Source organism: Mchenga conophoros, linkage group LG17 (genome assembly GCF_057382185.1).
Source record: "Mchenga conophoros isolate Kocher_MC1m ecotype Shallow Benthic linkage group LG17, M_conophoros_male_GT1.1, whole genome shotgun sequence".
NCBI classification, from domain to species: domain Eukaryota; kingdom Metazoa; phylum Chordata; class Actinopteri; order Cichliformes; family Cichlidae; genus Mchenga; species Mchenga conophoros.
The window spans coordinates 4,041,302-4,059,016 of record NC_140542.1 but is presented as its reverse complement, the minus strand read 5'-3'; the positions used below and the strand labels follow the sequence as shown (position 1 = coordinate 4,059,016).

Genomic DNA, 17,715 nt, shown 5'->3' with positions numbered 1-17,715 from the left:
CCAGTTGCAGCTTTGCAGCATGCAGTTTTACAGTCCATTTACTTTTACCAAAAGGCCACGGACACATCAAATGATGCCACAGTGCTCGAAAAAAACTGGCCAGAGGTTAGAGGGGTCACGCGTCACTGAGCCAGTGCATGACCTCATGACTGCATTATGATTCACGAGGCTGCCTCGACCTGCATTATCTTTCCACAACTGTAAATCTACAGAAGTTGTGGCTATGCATGTCCGCATCACACAATGTCAGAATAAACTAGAACAGCCAAGCAGACTGTTTGTTTCGCGTTCCGAGTTACAGTCTATATAAATTACATTAGAACAAGACAACGTCCACAATATAAAAGATGCTGCGGCACGTAATCGGGCCTTCCATTAAACTGAGGCTACCATCTTAAACATGCAGCCACACGTGGTACTGTTAGCCAATATGAATCAAGGTACAACAAATGCTTCTCAAAGCAAACATGCTGAAATATGAGTAACAGTAATGATTTCCAGTTGACGTTTTACTGGCTTTTACATAAGGCTTCTGCAGACACAAAAAATACACAAAATAAGAAAAACCGACATGTCTGGACTGAAAAAAAGGAAAAAAAAATAATGAGAACACAGATGCTGGTTGTGGGTAATGATGAATCTAAATGTGAGGGCTAACCGCTCCACAAAAACATGTGTGATCCGTCTGTTAAACGCCCCGTAAAAGCTCGAGCCAAGGGAGGGTACTGCACCAAACCACCACCCAGTATCCCACCAGAACAAGCTTTTCATCCAGCTGGCTGCATCTGAGGATTGGTTTGTATTTTCTATTTATCAAAAACAGTCAACAGTAAGCCCTTAAATGTTATCCAAGGATGAATGATTGGTGTCCTTTTTTATGCAGCATTCGGTCTCATTTCATATTGCTAAACATGCACACCTCTGAGGTGCAATCTGCAACCAGTGTTTTATAGTGATAAATATCAGTGGGCAACTGGAAATATAGTCTTGCAAATGTACCTTTGGAGCCAGGAGATGAACTTTGCTCCAAGCTTTTTCAATGCGTACTGCCACGTCCCTATAAAAACACAGCTACCTGCCATTTGTCATAACAGAGGAAGACCCAGTGAAATTTAGCATTAAAAATAAAACACACATATTGGCGAGTGGCATTGTTTCCAAACTATATAAAGTCTAAAGCAACATGTATAAAAAGAAAATTGTCTGATATAAACTTTAGAACTGGAACATTTTAATATTTATGACTGAGCTGACTTGTGCCCTAGAGGAGTACTTTGGGTTTATTAGCTTTGTATGAAAATGTTCCAAAAGAAGATGTGCATCATTTTTTTAGAGCTACTGAAAATCTAGATAAAATGGTAAAAATTGGAAAACATTTGACGCATTTAGCCCGCAGACATGTTATCAGACTGTGCCTTTGACTTGATAGTATGTACAGTCACCCTTGCACCACTTTTAGGTGGCAAGAATCCTTTATTTCTGTTCATAGTTAGTGCTGCGGCGGCGTAAACCCTGACTCAATACCTCATCACCAATCTTTCTCCCTGGACGTCTAAAAGCACATGCTTTGTGGCTATTTTTAGCATGTGTTATTGGATGTGTTAGCATGTTCATTCCCTGTCAACGCTTGGTTGGATGCTTCTGACACTGGTTGTTGTGGCTTTCCCAGGTGTTTCCAAAGAGCTGCCTGACTCACTGTTTGACAAGCTGTGGTGATATAGTGCAGATTAACCAAAATGAATCAAGAAATAAAAGGAACAAGTAAAGAGAAGAGAAGAGAAGCTTTCTGTGACAGCTGGAGACAAAACTAGTCCAGGTGTGTTTTAACTTTCTCCCGCTGCTTTTCTCCTTAAAATATCAAGGAGGAAAAGATGGTCAGATAAAGGAGGAAAATAAGAAGGAAAGGTGAAGGAAAAGTTAGGGAAAGGATTAAAAAAACATGACAAAGAGAGAAGGGATGGGTGTAAAGGTCAAATGAAAATACCAGTAAGTGAGTAGCAGGGTTGGAATTAGAGACAGGCTCCAGTCAGGAGAGACAGAAAAAAGGACTCAGAGAGGAATGCTGGGAATGGGTAGGAGCAGAAAGACAGTGGCAGAAGACAGAGTGGAAAACAGAATTGCTGGGAAGATGTAAAAAGAAGCGCTCGAGGAGGAGAAGAGAAAAGAGCATGCTAACAAAAACAGGGCAGACAGAGAGACTGCTGACAGACAGCTGAGTTGAAAGAGGTAAAGAGGATCTACCTCCACCACACACTCCAAACTTCCTCTGTCTGTGACTGCAAATATCTCTCTGCTGACTGAAAGTAACCTTGAAGTATTGATGGTTCAGACACTCTTGTCATGTGAAACTCAGTTCATAAATTGCTTTTCAAGAGGGCCTCCCTCAAACATAGGATAGCAGTATACTGATTACATACAGACAGCAAATGGTCAGCTAAGCCAATTCACGACCAAAGACAAGAAATACAAGCAAGCATGCACAAACAGACACAGGAATAATAAAAATGTATGTCGGTATGTGTGGACAGATGCAAGGAGATTATATATATATATATATATATATAGATATATATATACATACATATATATATACATACATATACATATACATATATATATATAAAAATCCTCAAATGCACAATTCTGTGTTTGTTTTTCTTTTTGATGACACAACAAACAAGAGATGAAGATGAACAATTCATGGAACATTTGATTCTCTTGGAACATTTAAGGTTACCTTTGAACTAGCAGAAGGCCTGGAGCATGCATGGCAGCGTGTGCACGTATGCAAGTGTGTATGTACATGCATACATGCATGACAACAAGGCAATACTTTGTCATGTAGACATGCATGCACCGTTTCATGCATACAATTAGTGCCCTGATTTTCTGCACACAAAACCCTAGTTAAACACCAGAGAAACCTCAAAATGTGGGGAAACAACAACAGGTTATATAATCATGGAGCCTCAGGTGGGTATAATGTATGATGTCAAGCCTTTTTCTTTGAATAAAGCAATGAATTCCTAACAGCTCTAACACATTTTATTTTCATAAAATTGTTTAAGACTCACAATAAAAAGCAACATAATTTGCTTAATCCTGGCTCCAGTGAAGAAAAGAAGCTCAAACCCTCATGCGGTTTTTCATTGCTTTCTTCCAAAAAGTTGTGCAGCGATTCTTGTTTTTCTTGGTGTTTTGGAGGGAGCAGGATGGCTGCACTTCCAGGGGAAGGTATTTTTAACCGGTGTGGCTGTACTGTAAACACCAGCCTCTCTGTGTGTTCTCACTCCAAGATTTAAACACAACGGCCGACAGCAGGCTCCCAGCAGCACAGAAGGCAATGAAATACAGTGTGCAAGACAAAAAAGCACAGAAAGAGGGAGGGAAGGACAGCACTGGAAAGCATAATATTGTTTCAAATATTTTCCCAATTTCAACCCAAGGGTCATCAGAAATCTCAGCAGCGTGGGGGAATGTTGCAAAAGTGGACTAATGTAAAAAATGTGAGTGAATCACATCAGTGGTAGTTATTCAGCAGCAGCATATGTTAGGGTAATCTGATTTTTTTCACATTTCATGGTTTAATTTGATAATCTTATGGTTCAAAATAATTTGTTAGACTAAAAATCACTGCCATGTTTCCAGCTTGGATCAGGCCTAGTGAGCTGGGGTGGACTCCCCTGTTAACACATTACTTCAGATTGGCTGAACAGACCACAGGCTCGTTGACCTTCAACTGCACTGCTGCCACAACTGCAGGGACAATCTACTGCAGAGCTGCAGCTAAAACACTGAGTATGACAAAAACTGCTGTAACAAACATGGGCTGCAATCTCTTGTTACACATGTAAGTGGTCATTTCATGTCATCTCTCACCCCACTTTACTCAGAAATTGAATATTTTGTGGGTTCCTTTAAAAAAGCAGTTTAGAATCAGTGCAGCCTAAAACAATACTTTAATCTTGTCACAGTGTTTTAAAGAATCACCTCTCTTGGTCTTTGTTACTGGAAGAAGTGCTCATCCTGTTTGTTAGTATCCGCACCCCCTTCTTTTCCAGATATGGAGTTCGGCACACAACGAGTCAGACCACCCAATGACTAGAACACGTTCAGACACCCTGCAGAACCGATCTCAGCCAACCTCCCTCCCCTCTACTGGAACAAGCTGGCCTCCCTCTCATTCCCTCTGTTTTCTCTGTTGTTTCAGCAGCGTCAGAGCCACTTGAGGGGTTGAGTGAGAACTGAGTGAAAGCTGGAAAGCCAAAAAGAGCATGCCTTGACCGCTGACATCCAGGCAGAACCTGCCAGGGTTTGTCAGAGGTTAAATAGGCCAGTGCACAGCTACCAAATCTGTAAACTGTAAAAAATCAAATGACATGAAGACAAAGTTTTCTTTTACATAAAAATAAGGGTTATAGTAGATACATTTAATGGTGATAATGAATATTAAACCCAGTTAAAGGTAACTGTTGTATAAGGTTAATTTTATTATTTTGCCTGCATGGAAGAAGCTGGTGTGAAAGTGCCAAATGAATTTGTGCTGCACACGAGACATCAACTTAAAAAACCCCAAAAAACCATCAATGGCTCGATTGCTTTGCAGATGACTGGCATGCTACTGAAACCTACTGCACACAGACATGAGCCAAAAACTGATGGTAAGAGAGGCAATGGTAGAAAACGGAAAAAGAAGACAAGAGAAAGTGACAGTATCAGGGCCACCCACAGAAAAAGGGAGGTTTGTTTACATTCTGCTCACTCAAACTCACCGGACTCTGACCTTATTCCCTAAAGCATTCCATCTTACTTTCACCCATATTATTGCTTAGAGGTTTATCAGGTCAGAGCACGAGAGGAGACGCACCAAACAAGAAAAATATACAACAGAACCTGATTATTAGCTGTGCAAAGCAAACACACTGAGGATCAACAGGATGTTTTTTTGTTCTTTAAGTGGGTGCGTGTGTGTGGTGCTCTCTAGCACCAGAAACACTTACATCCTAGGATAACACAACTAACATCACAGGACATCAAAAATAGCAACATGCAACAGTCACCGCTTGTATATACAATGAGCTGCATTTCTGAGACAAAGACACCCTCACACCCCTATTCAGTGTGAGTATTCACTAAGAGAGCGCATGGCAGAGTAGCAACGTTTCAGCTTTAAGGTAACAGGTACTTAAAGTTGTCCGCAAACAAACAAATTCAAGCGCAAGCAAAGCATAAAGGCATGAACAGGCATAGCTTTAGCACCCACATATTTCTTCAAGGATGAATAAACAGAAACCCCATCAGCATTATTTATTTTTCACCCTACCATAGAATCAATAACAAGAGTGTGATGCAATTTAAAGCGCTACCTCAAAGAGAACCGTAAAATACCAGCTAAATAAGTCTCTGGGCTGTGTGATTTGGACAGCTGCCAAAACTCTAGATGTACAAGATAATTCCCCATCAGTGGTACCAATGCTGACACTTCATTAAGGCTCAGTCGACTCGCATAAACTCTTCACTGAACCCATTCATCTAGCAGCGCCGTAGGCAAGGATTGATGTGAACTGTCGGCAGAGAGTACAACAGGAAGAGCTGTATTCTAATCTCAATTGTGGAGGGTTATATGGAAGTACTTTTTGACAGCCCAGAACCATAGATTGACATGGGAGATATATGAAGAGGTAAGGTGTTGCACAACACTGCTAAAGACACACAAGGTTTGCACTTCCGCCTGCTTGCATTTGTGAGAACTGAAATTAACTTTAGCTAAGAGCTAAGGTAACCTGGAAATTCATAGCATTGCAAGCAGTGAAAGTACTTCAGAAAGAAAGGCTGATCATCTGATGCAATCAGAATCTGTTTCAGTAGACAGCAATTTCTGCCACTCACAGCAAATGTCTTTCAGGTTCTCGCTTTTGCAAAGTTAGCTGTAAAAAGCCCACCAGCAGTATCATCTACAGTGAATCTAACTTAATTCCTGGTATCTGTAATATATGTACAAAGAGTTATACTAATTGTTAATTTAAATTTAGTGGCAAAATCAGAAGTTCGGAAACACAGTGGAAAGTAACACACACATACTGTACGCACAGACTTGCAGACACTCCTGTGAAATAAGTGTAGTCTATTGTGTTGTAGATCCATGGGGGATTATCCACCTCACAATAAATGCAGACCGAATTAATCCAGCTGACAGTGGCCACAACAGAAACTGGATGAACTAAAATTAACCTTGTCTGAGAAGTTTAATTGTGCCCTTTGCACACCATTAGACACCCAAGTAACAGCCTGCAACACTTTTGTCCACTGCTTATCACAGATGGAGCGTGAGTGCGGCGGCCTTTCTCTGCCATAGCTACAAAGTACCTTCAGCTTTGGACTCGGACTATGATTTGTTTTTAGAGGAGCTTGTATTAAGATTCACTTGGACTTCCTTCTTGGCTCTGTCAAAACCAGCACTGGAGCACTTACTGTGTTTAATACTTACATAAAATATTTATTTTTCTTCCACTTTTGTCATGGTCATTCTGCTCCAGGAGTAACAATACCAATGGGATATGCTGGACTCTTGGGGACTCTTGGGTTCACGATTGTGCTTTCACAATGACATGTAACACACGTTGTTATTAATGTTTCATTAACATTTATTAAGCAGACAAGTGGAATTTTCCACCACAGGCAGGTGAAATCTTAAACATCGAAAAAATACTTTCGTCTTTGGGAAACGCCAATCATGTTAGGATGTGCTTAATCTCAGGCAAACAAGCTAACACATGCTGGCACCACTGTATATATGGAGGTGGGAGCTGCATGTGCACAAACAAGCATGCGCGGTACACATGTGCACGTGCATACATAGACCTGTGCTTGATCCTGTTGATCCTGTTTGATAAGAGGACTCTAAATTAAACAGGGGGTGTTGGTTGATGTGAAGGAATAATGACAGCATTTACTCCACTTTCTCTCCATTATTTTTCCCTCTGGAAGTCCTGAAAGTAAAGCTCTTTAGTGACTACACAACACAATTAGACAGACTAATTACCCCCTCCATACCACCCATTCCTTACACACACTGACAGGCTGGGGCAGGCAAGTGATTTCTGCCTGCCTACAGGCTTCTCAGGGACAAGGACTATAATATTGTGCGCTGATTGCACTTCATTTCAGGCAGTTTAGCTGATGCTCTGTCCATTAGTCTTGCAAACCTCTAGTGATATGAAGGACGAGGGTCAGAACTGCAGTGCACTTGCAACAAATCTGTCACAGTAGACCTTGTTGTTTATGGAACACTGAATAAACATGAACAAGAAAAGAACATGTGAAAATATAGATAGAAAGATGTGGGAAACCTGGAGAAATTTCCAAAGCATAAAAAGTAATGGACATTGGCACAAATTAAAATCAACTTCTAAATTCATCTTCTTCAATCTCCAGTCAAAAACAAACAGTCACTTATTGGAGCAAGCGGGAGTCAAGCTGTGTTAACGAGCTGAAAGTCAAGCTGAAGTTGCCGGTTCAGAAGCAGGTTAATGATGAAACACCCCCCTCCCTACCTGTTTCACAGTCACCCTGCAGGTGACTTCAACTCAATCACAGACACACTGGGAGGATTTAAATGCAGAAGGCGCACTGACCCCTGCTTTAATGCCTTTTGCCCACATTTCTTCAAGATCACGAGGAAGATCAGCAGTTTTGTTCAGTATCAGAGAAAAAAAGATTCACACTTAAGGAGTCACTTTTTTGTCTGTCAGGAAATCATGTAGCGGTAAAAAGAATCAAAAGCCGGTGCAGGGAGGGAGAGAGATCAACTAGCTAAACAGGAAAGTTTCACTTTGCGCTCACACGGCTCTGGATGTGGGATGGGCTGAGGCTCTGCTGAAGCTATTTGGCGGGGAGTTTTGAAAACTGCTTCCTTCTCAGGATACACCAGCCCCACCTTCACTGTTCCAGTTTGAGCCAAACATTTTTGCAAAAGGGAAAGAACTTGGAACAGCCTTGATCTTGCAGGGTGAAGCACTTAACAAGACTATCTGAACCTATTATTCATCTACAGCACTTTGATGCAGCTGGACGTATTAAGAATATGCTCTGAGAACAGGGGGACAGCACCAGTAATCTATCTGAATTATTATCCTGCATGAGCGTGTACACACAAACCATGTTCCTCTAATCCTCTGGCCTACTACAGTAGCTTATGTCTCCATAGACGAGCTGATCAGGAATTTCATATTTCTCGACAAAATGCACATACAAATGCCTGAATACCTACATTTCTCGTCCGCTACTAACACACCTTACACACACACACACACACACACACACACACACACACACACACACACACACACACACACACACACACACACACACACACACACACACATTTTTAAAGCGTATGGAAACTAAATGGGCAGCAGAATGAGGTAATACACTGCCGGCAATACATTACTCATCCAGTTTCCCTTCTTAGTTGATGACCCAAAGCCGGCAAAATCATCCCACCAGCGCACACATGATTCACTGCTGTGTGCTTGAGCTCTGTTTCAAGGCTTGAATGACACCTGCTCAGAGAGCAAAGCAGCCACAGAGAGACAGTCTCTTCTCTGACACCTGTGTCTCCGAGTGTCACTACAACCTGCACACATAGCTGCTAACAGTCTGTCCATCTCCACTAACCTTGCAGATCTTGCTCTCCTCCGTCTCGGCTTTGGACTTCCCTTCTGGGCTCTTCTCTCGCTTGTAATCAGACTTGACTGACAGCTGGCATGAGAGCCCCGGGGCACCTTCGTTTGTCCTGAGTTCCTGCTGTCGGGCCATGTAGCCCTGCGAGGTGGCTGCTCTGACCGCGCTAGGGATGGGGAGAGCGGTGTGCACTGGCTTCGTGCCCACTGCAGAGGGTTGCCTAAGCTTGGAAGCTACGCCAACTACCGGCATGGCAACAAAAATAATAACAGACAAGTAGAAGACAGGTTAAAAAAGAAGAAGAAGATGAAAGGGAAGCAAATCTGCAGTGTCTCCTTCTGATGTGTGGCCCACGACGGGAAGGACAAACAAAAAAAAGAAAATAAAAAATAAAAAAAAACAGCAGTTGCCTCTCAGACCGAGAGGAAAGCAACTGCGCTCATTCTGTAGCCTACAGCCAGCAGGACTCACAGAAACTGAGAAGGCTTCTCCTTCCTCTCGTTCACTCCCTCCTCCTTCTCCTCCCACAAGCAACTACATTCCCTCCTCTTCCCCTGCACTCTCTCTCTCTCTGTCAGAAGTGTACCACAAAGTCAGCCAAAACTGTTCAAGGGGGCGTGAACTCCTCTGGAAGATATAACCACCACTCAGCAAAATGGTGATTACAGAGACCTGGCTGAGCGTGCATGTGCGCTCCCAGAGAGAACTGTCAAGACAGCTCTCTCTCGCTCTGTCCCCCCCACCATCCTCTGACTTTCTGAAGCCAATAAATAGACTTTCTCTCTGTCAACATGTGGAGCTGGCCCTTCCTTTGATGAGAAAATTAGTAAAACAAACAAACGTTATGATTTTTTGGTGGAATAAAAAGAGTTATACACAATGAGGAAATCCAACAGAGAGAAAGAAATTGATTATTTCTGTACTAACAGTTGTAAGAAAAAAAACAAATTTTTTTAAAACAGATTTTTGGCCAGGTACCACTTAACTGTTGCTACTCAGCTGCTTTATACTGAGAAAGAAGTGGACTCTCTTTCTCCCACAGCTGCTCAGCCACATTCACTGTTTCCCTTTCTCTTTGGGCTATCTGAGTGTACTCATTTTACAAGGTGTGAGACATTTGTCAGCAGTGGCAAGAAACCTTTGGTTACAAGCAGAAACAGACACTGACATGTGGGCTGCGCTAAACAGTGTTAGGTACCGGGTAACTGTTTTAGGCACTTAAAATAGAGGACAACGAACAGCAGGGCCAGTCTTTGCCTTTAAAACAGCACCAATCTCCTTGCAGTTCAGAACAGCTTTGAAAACTTGGTTATTTCTGCCCTTTTATTCAGTCACTGATTGGCAGATATTATCTGCCACAATGCAAAACATATGATTATGAGTGTTGGGCCAGTACATGTCAACTACATGAAACAAACCTGACTAAAATAACTGATGATGGCTCTACAGAAACAGATTTAAAGTTAATATTATTATTACTCTTTTGTAAAAACAGATCAAATAAAACTGATGTAGGACGGCAACAGAAAAGTTGCAATGCTGCTCCAGATGCCACACAGCTGGTTTTAAGCACTGTGAAACAAGAAACAGGCTCCTTCAGTGTCCAGTGTGGTGGAGAACGACTGACTCCACCATTTAGAAAAACTAATGTTTTTACTGTATTTGGTGTGTGTTTCTCTATAATAATAATAATAATAATAATAATAATAATAATAATAATAATAATAATAATGGATTGCATTTATATAGCGCTTTTCGGGGCCCTCAAAGCGCTTTACTATGACCATTGTCCTCTTGCGAAATGGATTTCAGCCACACTTTAGTGTTACCGTTGATTTAGTCTGTAACATTACAGAAATGAGTAAGGGCAGGGTTAATGCAGGACAGACATAAATCTGTGTGAGAGAAATTCTTCAAAGACTACGAACGCATGTAGTTTTGGTCTGTATGTGCCTCCATTTGGACTGCGTGACACAATATGACATGGAGTTTTTTTCTCCCCTTGTTGCTGAAGGATCTCTGCTCTGTGAGACACATAAAAGGGAGTGAAAGTTTTATGTGGAAAGGCTGCGTCTGGTTCAGTTTAGAGAGGCGAGGAGATGCGCTGCAGTCAGAGGGGCACATTGCGGTGTCATGGCTAACCGGAACTTTTTAACACGGCATCGTCCAATAAAAAGGGCCGGGAAAGTGAGGAAATGCAAACACAGGCCACAAATGTGACCTTGTCACAAAAATTACAACATGTCAAAAGCTACCTTTCTCCAGCAGAGCTGCAGACTCCATACACTCCCTTTTTGCTTGGTGAACAATAGCGAATTTGAGGGTAGGAATTTACTAAAAATGGCCTGATTATTTTTACACACCCTTTTTTCCTCTTCAGTACTTTTGACAGTCAATCGCCTTGCCTAATAGGGACGCTGCTTCCCCCAGCTCAGAATAGCACCAGCTACTCCAACATGTTTTTAATCATGCACCAGGGGCTGTCATGACAAGCCTGAAACAACAGGATACCACGTGAATGAGTGGCGTAAGTCCAAGTCTAGACTCCAACTGCTGCTGCCTGCCAGGTTGCACGAATCGGAGCGCATCTGGCAGGTATCCAACTCTCCAGGACAGACTGGAACTGTCAGGGAATCCGTATCTGATGAGGTTTCTTCACAGGGGTGCTGAAACAAGCCCAAATGAAACCTCGGTCAAGTCTTAAGAAAACCTCTCACTTCCTTCTGGTTCTTGTTGGTTTCTGGAGGTAATCACCTTGCACTGCAAAATCATTTCCCAGTGAGAGAAAGCTATTCAGGTTCCTACAGGTAAAAGAACTGCTGCTGTAGTGCTGAATGTTCCGTGTTTACCAAACGTGAAAGCTCCCAAAGTCAACATGAGCAAAGCAGATCTCAGGTTAACACAAACCCATCCAGGAAGGTCAGCATCCTTATGTTTGGGTACCAGTGGCAACCACTTCTGTAAAAACAGTGTAACAGCCAACTTTGTCAAGGTTGAAAGGGGAAGAGGGGAATCTAAAGTGATGAATGATTAATATTATTAAAAAGATGAGTCTTCTTATGCTGCAATTTATGTGCTAAACCTTTGATGACTTGGTGTTTCTTAACTTTATTTAAAGACCACATTCATCCGAATTTTAAATGCCAAGTCCAAACTCAAAGAACCCACACCACAATACCCATTATTTATCAGGACCAAAACATGGTATCAAAGAAAGATCCTTTTCCACATGTTAGATGACCGCACAAATTCCTCAACATTTAAGCTCCATGGGCTTTTCTGAGAAGCCCCCGCTTCAATAACTCCCAGAAAATAAGCCAAACAACAACATAAAACCATGTGTCCATCCTGATGTGTATCAAAAGTCCAGGCAGCTGGTGCTGTAGCATCTCTGTACTTGGCACACATTTGGCCCCTTAGCACCAAATATGAATGACTAGTATAGCTGACAATGTCCCAAATGCAAGATTCACAGACTATCGTGTACGCTCGTCTACTCAAGGTGTCACGCGAAATCTCCAGAGAGGAGGCAGACGGTGGAGGTCGCAGACAAGGAGGGAGTGATGAAAGCTTGGAGGTTGACTGTACCAACCATCTCTACACAGTGCATGCGACAGCTAAAAGCAGTATCATGCTATTATCCCACACTCGTTGCTCTCAAACAGGCAATAACCTGGTGCTGTGTGCAGTTGGGTGCACTCAGCCCCTCTTGGCAATAACTGTTCTTTTACATAAAAATTCACTTTTTTAACAGTTGATGTTTAGACCTACACTTCTAGCTGGAGATTGATGCTGATCTTGTCAACATTCAGGTCAAAATTTGAGTGAACTGACTACTGCTGGAAAACAAAATAAGGGTGGCAGCATTTTAGTCAGTAAGGATAATATATAGTTCTGAGTTATGGAATAATTAATGACATGTGTTTATTATCTCTTTGAGGAAATGGGTGGATGGCTAACCAATACTGATTGTTGTACGTGGTTTAGAGGAAAGATACCACCCACGGTCACATAACGTCAGCACTGAAGTTGTGCTATAGCTGTGAAAACAAACACGCCGGGGCACTAGAGATAAGAGGGGTCAAACACCTTCCTACCAACCCAGCATACACGCACACACAGTTTAAATACAACTCCCCCAGGGAGGCTAGATAGATAGTCACGCACTTGGTGCTGTCAGCACTCTCAATGCTATCAGTCAACCGCACATGAGACAACATGGAAAATAAAACAAACACATGCTGGCACACACACACACACACACACAACAAAGTATGTCGCTGAACATATGGTGGCATCCATAGTGTCTTAATGAACGGCATGTGCCATTAATGTACATCAAGGGTCAGCCAGGTAGAAATAAACACGCATTTGCTTTCTCTCACTGCTTAAACATTTACAAATAGATTCCTGCTCCTCAATCAACCTTTGGCTTCTCCGCAGGCAACCATCCAAGCAAAAAAAGCATGCATTCAACTAAAAACAATCGAGCATCATGGGAAAACTTGTTTCCCACAGGTCTTCATATTCAGTTGTGAATTGCTGCTTGGATATAATGTTTTCAATAAGTTTTGAATATGAACCCCAGATGTAAACGAAGTGGCTCTGCGACTATGTGCCAAACAGCTCTCAACTAGATTGTGAGTCCAAATGTATGACCTTCATTATCATGTGAACATTTTTTTTAATTGTATTGAACCTACGTACTCAAAATAAACAGAATGTAATTCAATTCAATTTTATTTATAGGCGCCAATTATTGGAAGGTAAAGACCGTATAATAATACAATGAAAACCCCAACACCTTTGCCAAGCACTTGGTGATAGTGGAAAGGAAAAACTCCTCTTTAACAGGAAGAAACCTCTGACAGAACCAGGCTCTGCTGTGAGCGGTTGGCGGTGAGGGGAGGAAGAACAAAACAACGTATCATTAGTGTCGCTTTGACAGTGCATCTTATTTCACTTGCTTTTGAGTGAAAAAGAGTCATTTGCAACTACAGCTGTGAGATGTATTCATGAAAATCTTTCCTCTTCAAATGCAAAACGTATCTTAGAAATACACTTAATGTTCTATAGAATAGAAAACTACTTTTCTTGGATACTGGATGGCAAAGACCTGCATTTTGTTGCTCGTCAGCTCCTTCTGGTTGTTCAAGGAAACAACATCTTTGATGAATTTCAGTCAAAACCATAGCACTAAAATAGCTTAGCGGTTATAATTATTACTACTGATATTCTTATGAACTTGGGTAAGGGTGAACCTTCCATTTTAGCCCTGCTTGAAATATCTGCAGCCTTCGATATCGATGATCATGCAAGTTTTATTAGCAGACAGCAAATCTGGGTTTTCTTTATACTTATGTAACAGATACTTCAGAATTCATTAATCAATGCATGTCCTCATCTGCACGCCTCGTATGTGGATTCCCCAGAGCTCAATCCTTGAACCAATTCTGTTTTCTTTATGCATGTTACGCTGGGGCCATCCACTGAATGTTTGCATCCTCAGCAGCTCGTCTGTAAAGCATAAAGCCAATTTAGCTTTTTAGGTTTGGGGCAGGGAGTAAGGCATGTTTGAGGGATGGTGGAATTTGAAAAATGTCCTCTTTCAGGACTGCAGTTATAAACAAGACATTAAGTGTAGGTTTGATTAATTAAAAGTAATTAAGGCTTCCTGAATTCCTCTCTCAGTCATGCTGCTTGAATTGCCATGTGGTGGGCTAAGAGCTCTACTACAATGAGGACTAGAGTGAAAGCAGGCATGTGGAGCAGCAGGATTTCCCCAGCACTCCAGTCGGGACAATTCTGGCTCTTCCTGTTCCTCTAGTTAAAGGGGCCACTGTGGCTTTTTTTTCACTTCTTCATTTCTCACTTGGACATTCATTTATTTACTTTTTCATTATCAGGGGCAACACTCATCACTTTATTCCCTCATATGCATTTTTTCATATTTAGTCACATGTATCTCTCCCTTACTGACTTACTCAACCTTTCCTTACTCACTACTCAATATCTGACTTTCAACAGATGAATGTAGTTTATTCTGTTAATTTTGGGAACCACTGTGCTTTACTTAAATATGCACTTGCTCAGTTATTAATTTAATATGCTGAATGCTTTCGCTGGCATTCACATTGACTCACAATCATTCTCTCGCTCTGTTGGATCGTTCCCTCTGTTGCTCCATCGTCCTCTGATGCAACGATATCAAAGTCCCCTTGGTAATGTTACTGAATGGATTGCACTGGTCCTGTAACACACACTTTCTGAGGTCAGTGTTTGGATTCAGATTAATGGCGAGAATGTTGGTGAATGTGAAAAGAGTCACTGACACCAGTCTTGAATTCTTTCTCATTGTGTTGTATGAGTGAAAGCAAAACATCATTCTTCTCCTATGACACAGAGAAACTGAGGAAGGAGGCAATAACAATGCATCACTTTAACACAGCTTGTTCTACGTGCTGGGATATTTACAGTGGCCCATAACTGCTATGTCATTTTTCAAAGACAAGCTTATACTATGAAGAGAAAATTTACCATATAAAAAGCTCTTTTGGGTGACATTTTTAATAGTATAGCGTCCGCAGTGTCATATTATGGCATGTGCTCTTTGTCCTGTCAAACGCAAATACTCCAACCTTCCCACTAAGCTTCACCCACCTCCCGTTTATAAAAAAAACCCATCCACTTTCTTGTCCTTATTGTAGAACACGTTCCTCACTTCTCTTTAGTAAAAACTTTCATTTTTGTTGCCAGGTTGGTGTAAATCAATCCCACTGATGAACATCACATTCCTTTCCCTAGAGATTTGTTATGGTTTTCCCCACATCCACCCCACATCTTGATGTTTCCACTCTTGTCAAAGACTTGTATCCTCACTGAATCTTGGATTTCACAGCTGGGGATGATAAAGTGCTGAAAGGGGCTCTTCCCTCTAAAACAACAAGCAGCTAAGGGAACGTGGATGTGCTCTAATTTCTGGATTATGCTGGAGTGACGATGGTGCTGCCTGATCGATGGCACCAGCATACAGAGATGCATGAAGCGCAATAAAGTAAAAAAAAGAAAAAAAAGAATAACTAAACAGTTAATTTGTTTTTTTGTTTTTTTTTACTTAAGCTACATCAGAGCTAGAACAACCAGAGCTAAGGAAGCCAGTCCAGAATTAAAATAGGTGGCTACTAGCAAATCTAATTTATCTAATCAAGCTACAAGACTGCTCTGGGGAAATGCAATAAAAAGGCCAGAGGAAATTCGACTAATACAACACCAACATGATACAAGAAGAATCAGGGAATACTTCAGCATCGAACATTAAAACGCCTCACCTTGGTGCATCTCTCAGCACATTACAGTACACTGACAACAGTATGAATGCTTCGTGTCTTATCTTGATCATGGTTGACATAATAAATGGAATGTAGAGAAACTTGGCTCTTCACTGTCTTTCACAAATGATTTTACTGTTATTCAGGTTGTTGATAAAACACAAGCTCAAGTGTCTTTTCCTGCTCAAGATCTCAGCTATTTCTAAACCACATGAACCCACGGTGACCAGGTGTCACAAACCTTGACAGTAAATCCACTTTTGTAACTGGTTTCCTGCTAACTATCTCATTAAAAACATCCCATAATGTGTGACAAGACTAGATCTCCCATTGTAGCATCAATCATCAGAAATAGGAAATGGTTCCACATGACTGTTATTAAGGGGCCGACTTTGCAGCATTAAAAGGCATATTTGTAGCTTGGTACAAAAAAATTTGACCTCTGTGGAGAGCTTAACTTTTCATAATAGCTCAGGATAAATTTAGAATTTATAGTCTAGCAGTGGAAGCACATTCATAGTCCACTGGCAGTCCAGCCTACATGTAGAGAGCTCTGCTGTCAGATGAGGGCAGTGTACAAAGTCTGTGGGCCACTCTTGAGGAAAGTTCTAACACAAAAAGAGCTATAATGAAACAGAATGTTACAAACAACAAAAAGTGTCCACAGCAGCCACTGTTTATGATTTTCAGTGTTTTCTTTGTGGTTCTGTCGCTCACAGTAAAATCTGCTGTTGGTTCTTTTCCTGTTCCCTCTTGTCAACCATGTCTGCAGAGGGTAAAAACCCCTATTTGCACGTTCTTCGGATGGAATAATGTATGCAGATGAGCACAGTTATGGGACTGTAGTTACACTGAACTGTAATAGAGATGTTGATTTGTTGATTGATACAGGCAATGGAAGCCAGCTGGAATCTGCCAGACCATATTCATTATGTCAAGACAGTAAACTGGACATCTTCACTGGGTGTGTGTGTGAATGTCTATGTGTTTGGTGTCTCTTGTAGCATTCCTAATGGATTACCTAACTAACATTAGGGCTTGTTGTATTCACTGTTCTGTTACCTAGCACTAAGTAGCAAATGTGTATGTCTGTCTGTTACACTTGCCAACGAAGCTAGTCGGCATTACCACTGTAAGTTTGTAGCTCAGGAGTTCCGTGTTGCCGTCCCTCCCTCGGTCTGAGAGGGACCCACACCTTACCGGTAGGTAAGGTGCCAAGGGGGTATACACCAGGCTATGGTGATCCATCAAACCCTGGTTCAGCCTGGGCCATTTCCCACTAGAGCAGTTTTGTGACGACACCCTATGCTTAGCCTTGAACCAAGTGATTGAACTGATGGTCACATGGTGCACCCTCCTGACACAGCGCTGACCTACCTGCATTTTGTATTAAATAAAGATAGGCATATCAAGTGAGCCTTGACACTCGTATGCAAGCAGAACACACCTAGTTGTTGATGCCAAAAAGCCGCCGGGAAATTATTTTCCAGGCAGCTCACTATAAGCCAATGGTGTGCATCCTGGCTGGAATGTCAGCTGGTGAACCAGCCGGCCATTCCAAAAGTGACTTTGCGCTCACTACCATTAATGGACGTCCTATTTGAGTGCATCGACATGGATCTCTTTCGGCCATCTCACCGGAGTGCCCACAGATATCGCTTTGCATTATTTCTGATGGATTATGCTCGGTGATACCCCGAAACAG

At 41.8% G+C, this 17,715-nt stretch overlaps 1 protein-coding gene across 4 annotated transcripts in view; it reads right to left on the bottom strand.

The window, feature by feature from the left end:
- Positions 1-9,226, bottom strand: part of nav3 (neuron navigator 3) — a 183,389-nt gene extending 174,163 nt beyond the window's left edge. For all 4 annotated transcript variants that reach the window (XM_085253065.1, XM_085253066.1, XM_085253067.1 and 1 more), the window contains exon 1: positions 8,677-9,226. In XM_085253065.1, coding sequence (XP_085109191.1) covers positions 8,677-8,934 — 258 coding nt within the window. In that variant the 5' untranslated portion in view covers positions 8,935-9,226. The remainder of the gene's footprint in view (positions 1-8,676) is intronic.
- Between the last annotated feature and the right edge of the window lie 8,489 nt (positions 9,227-17,715).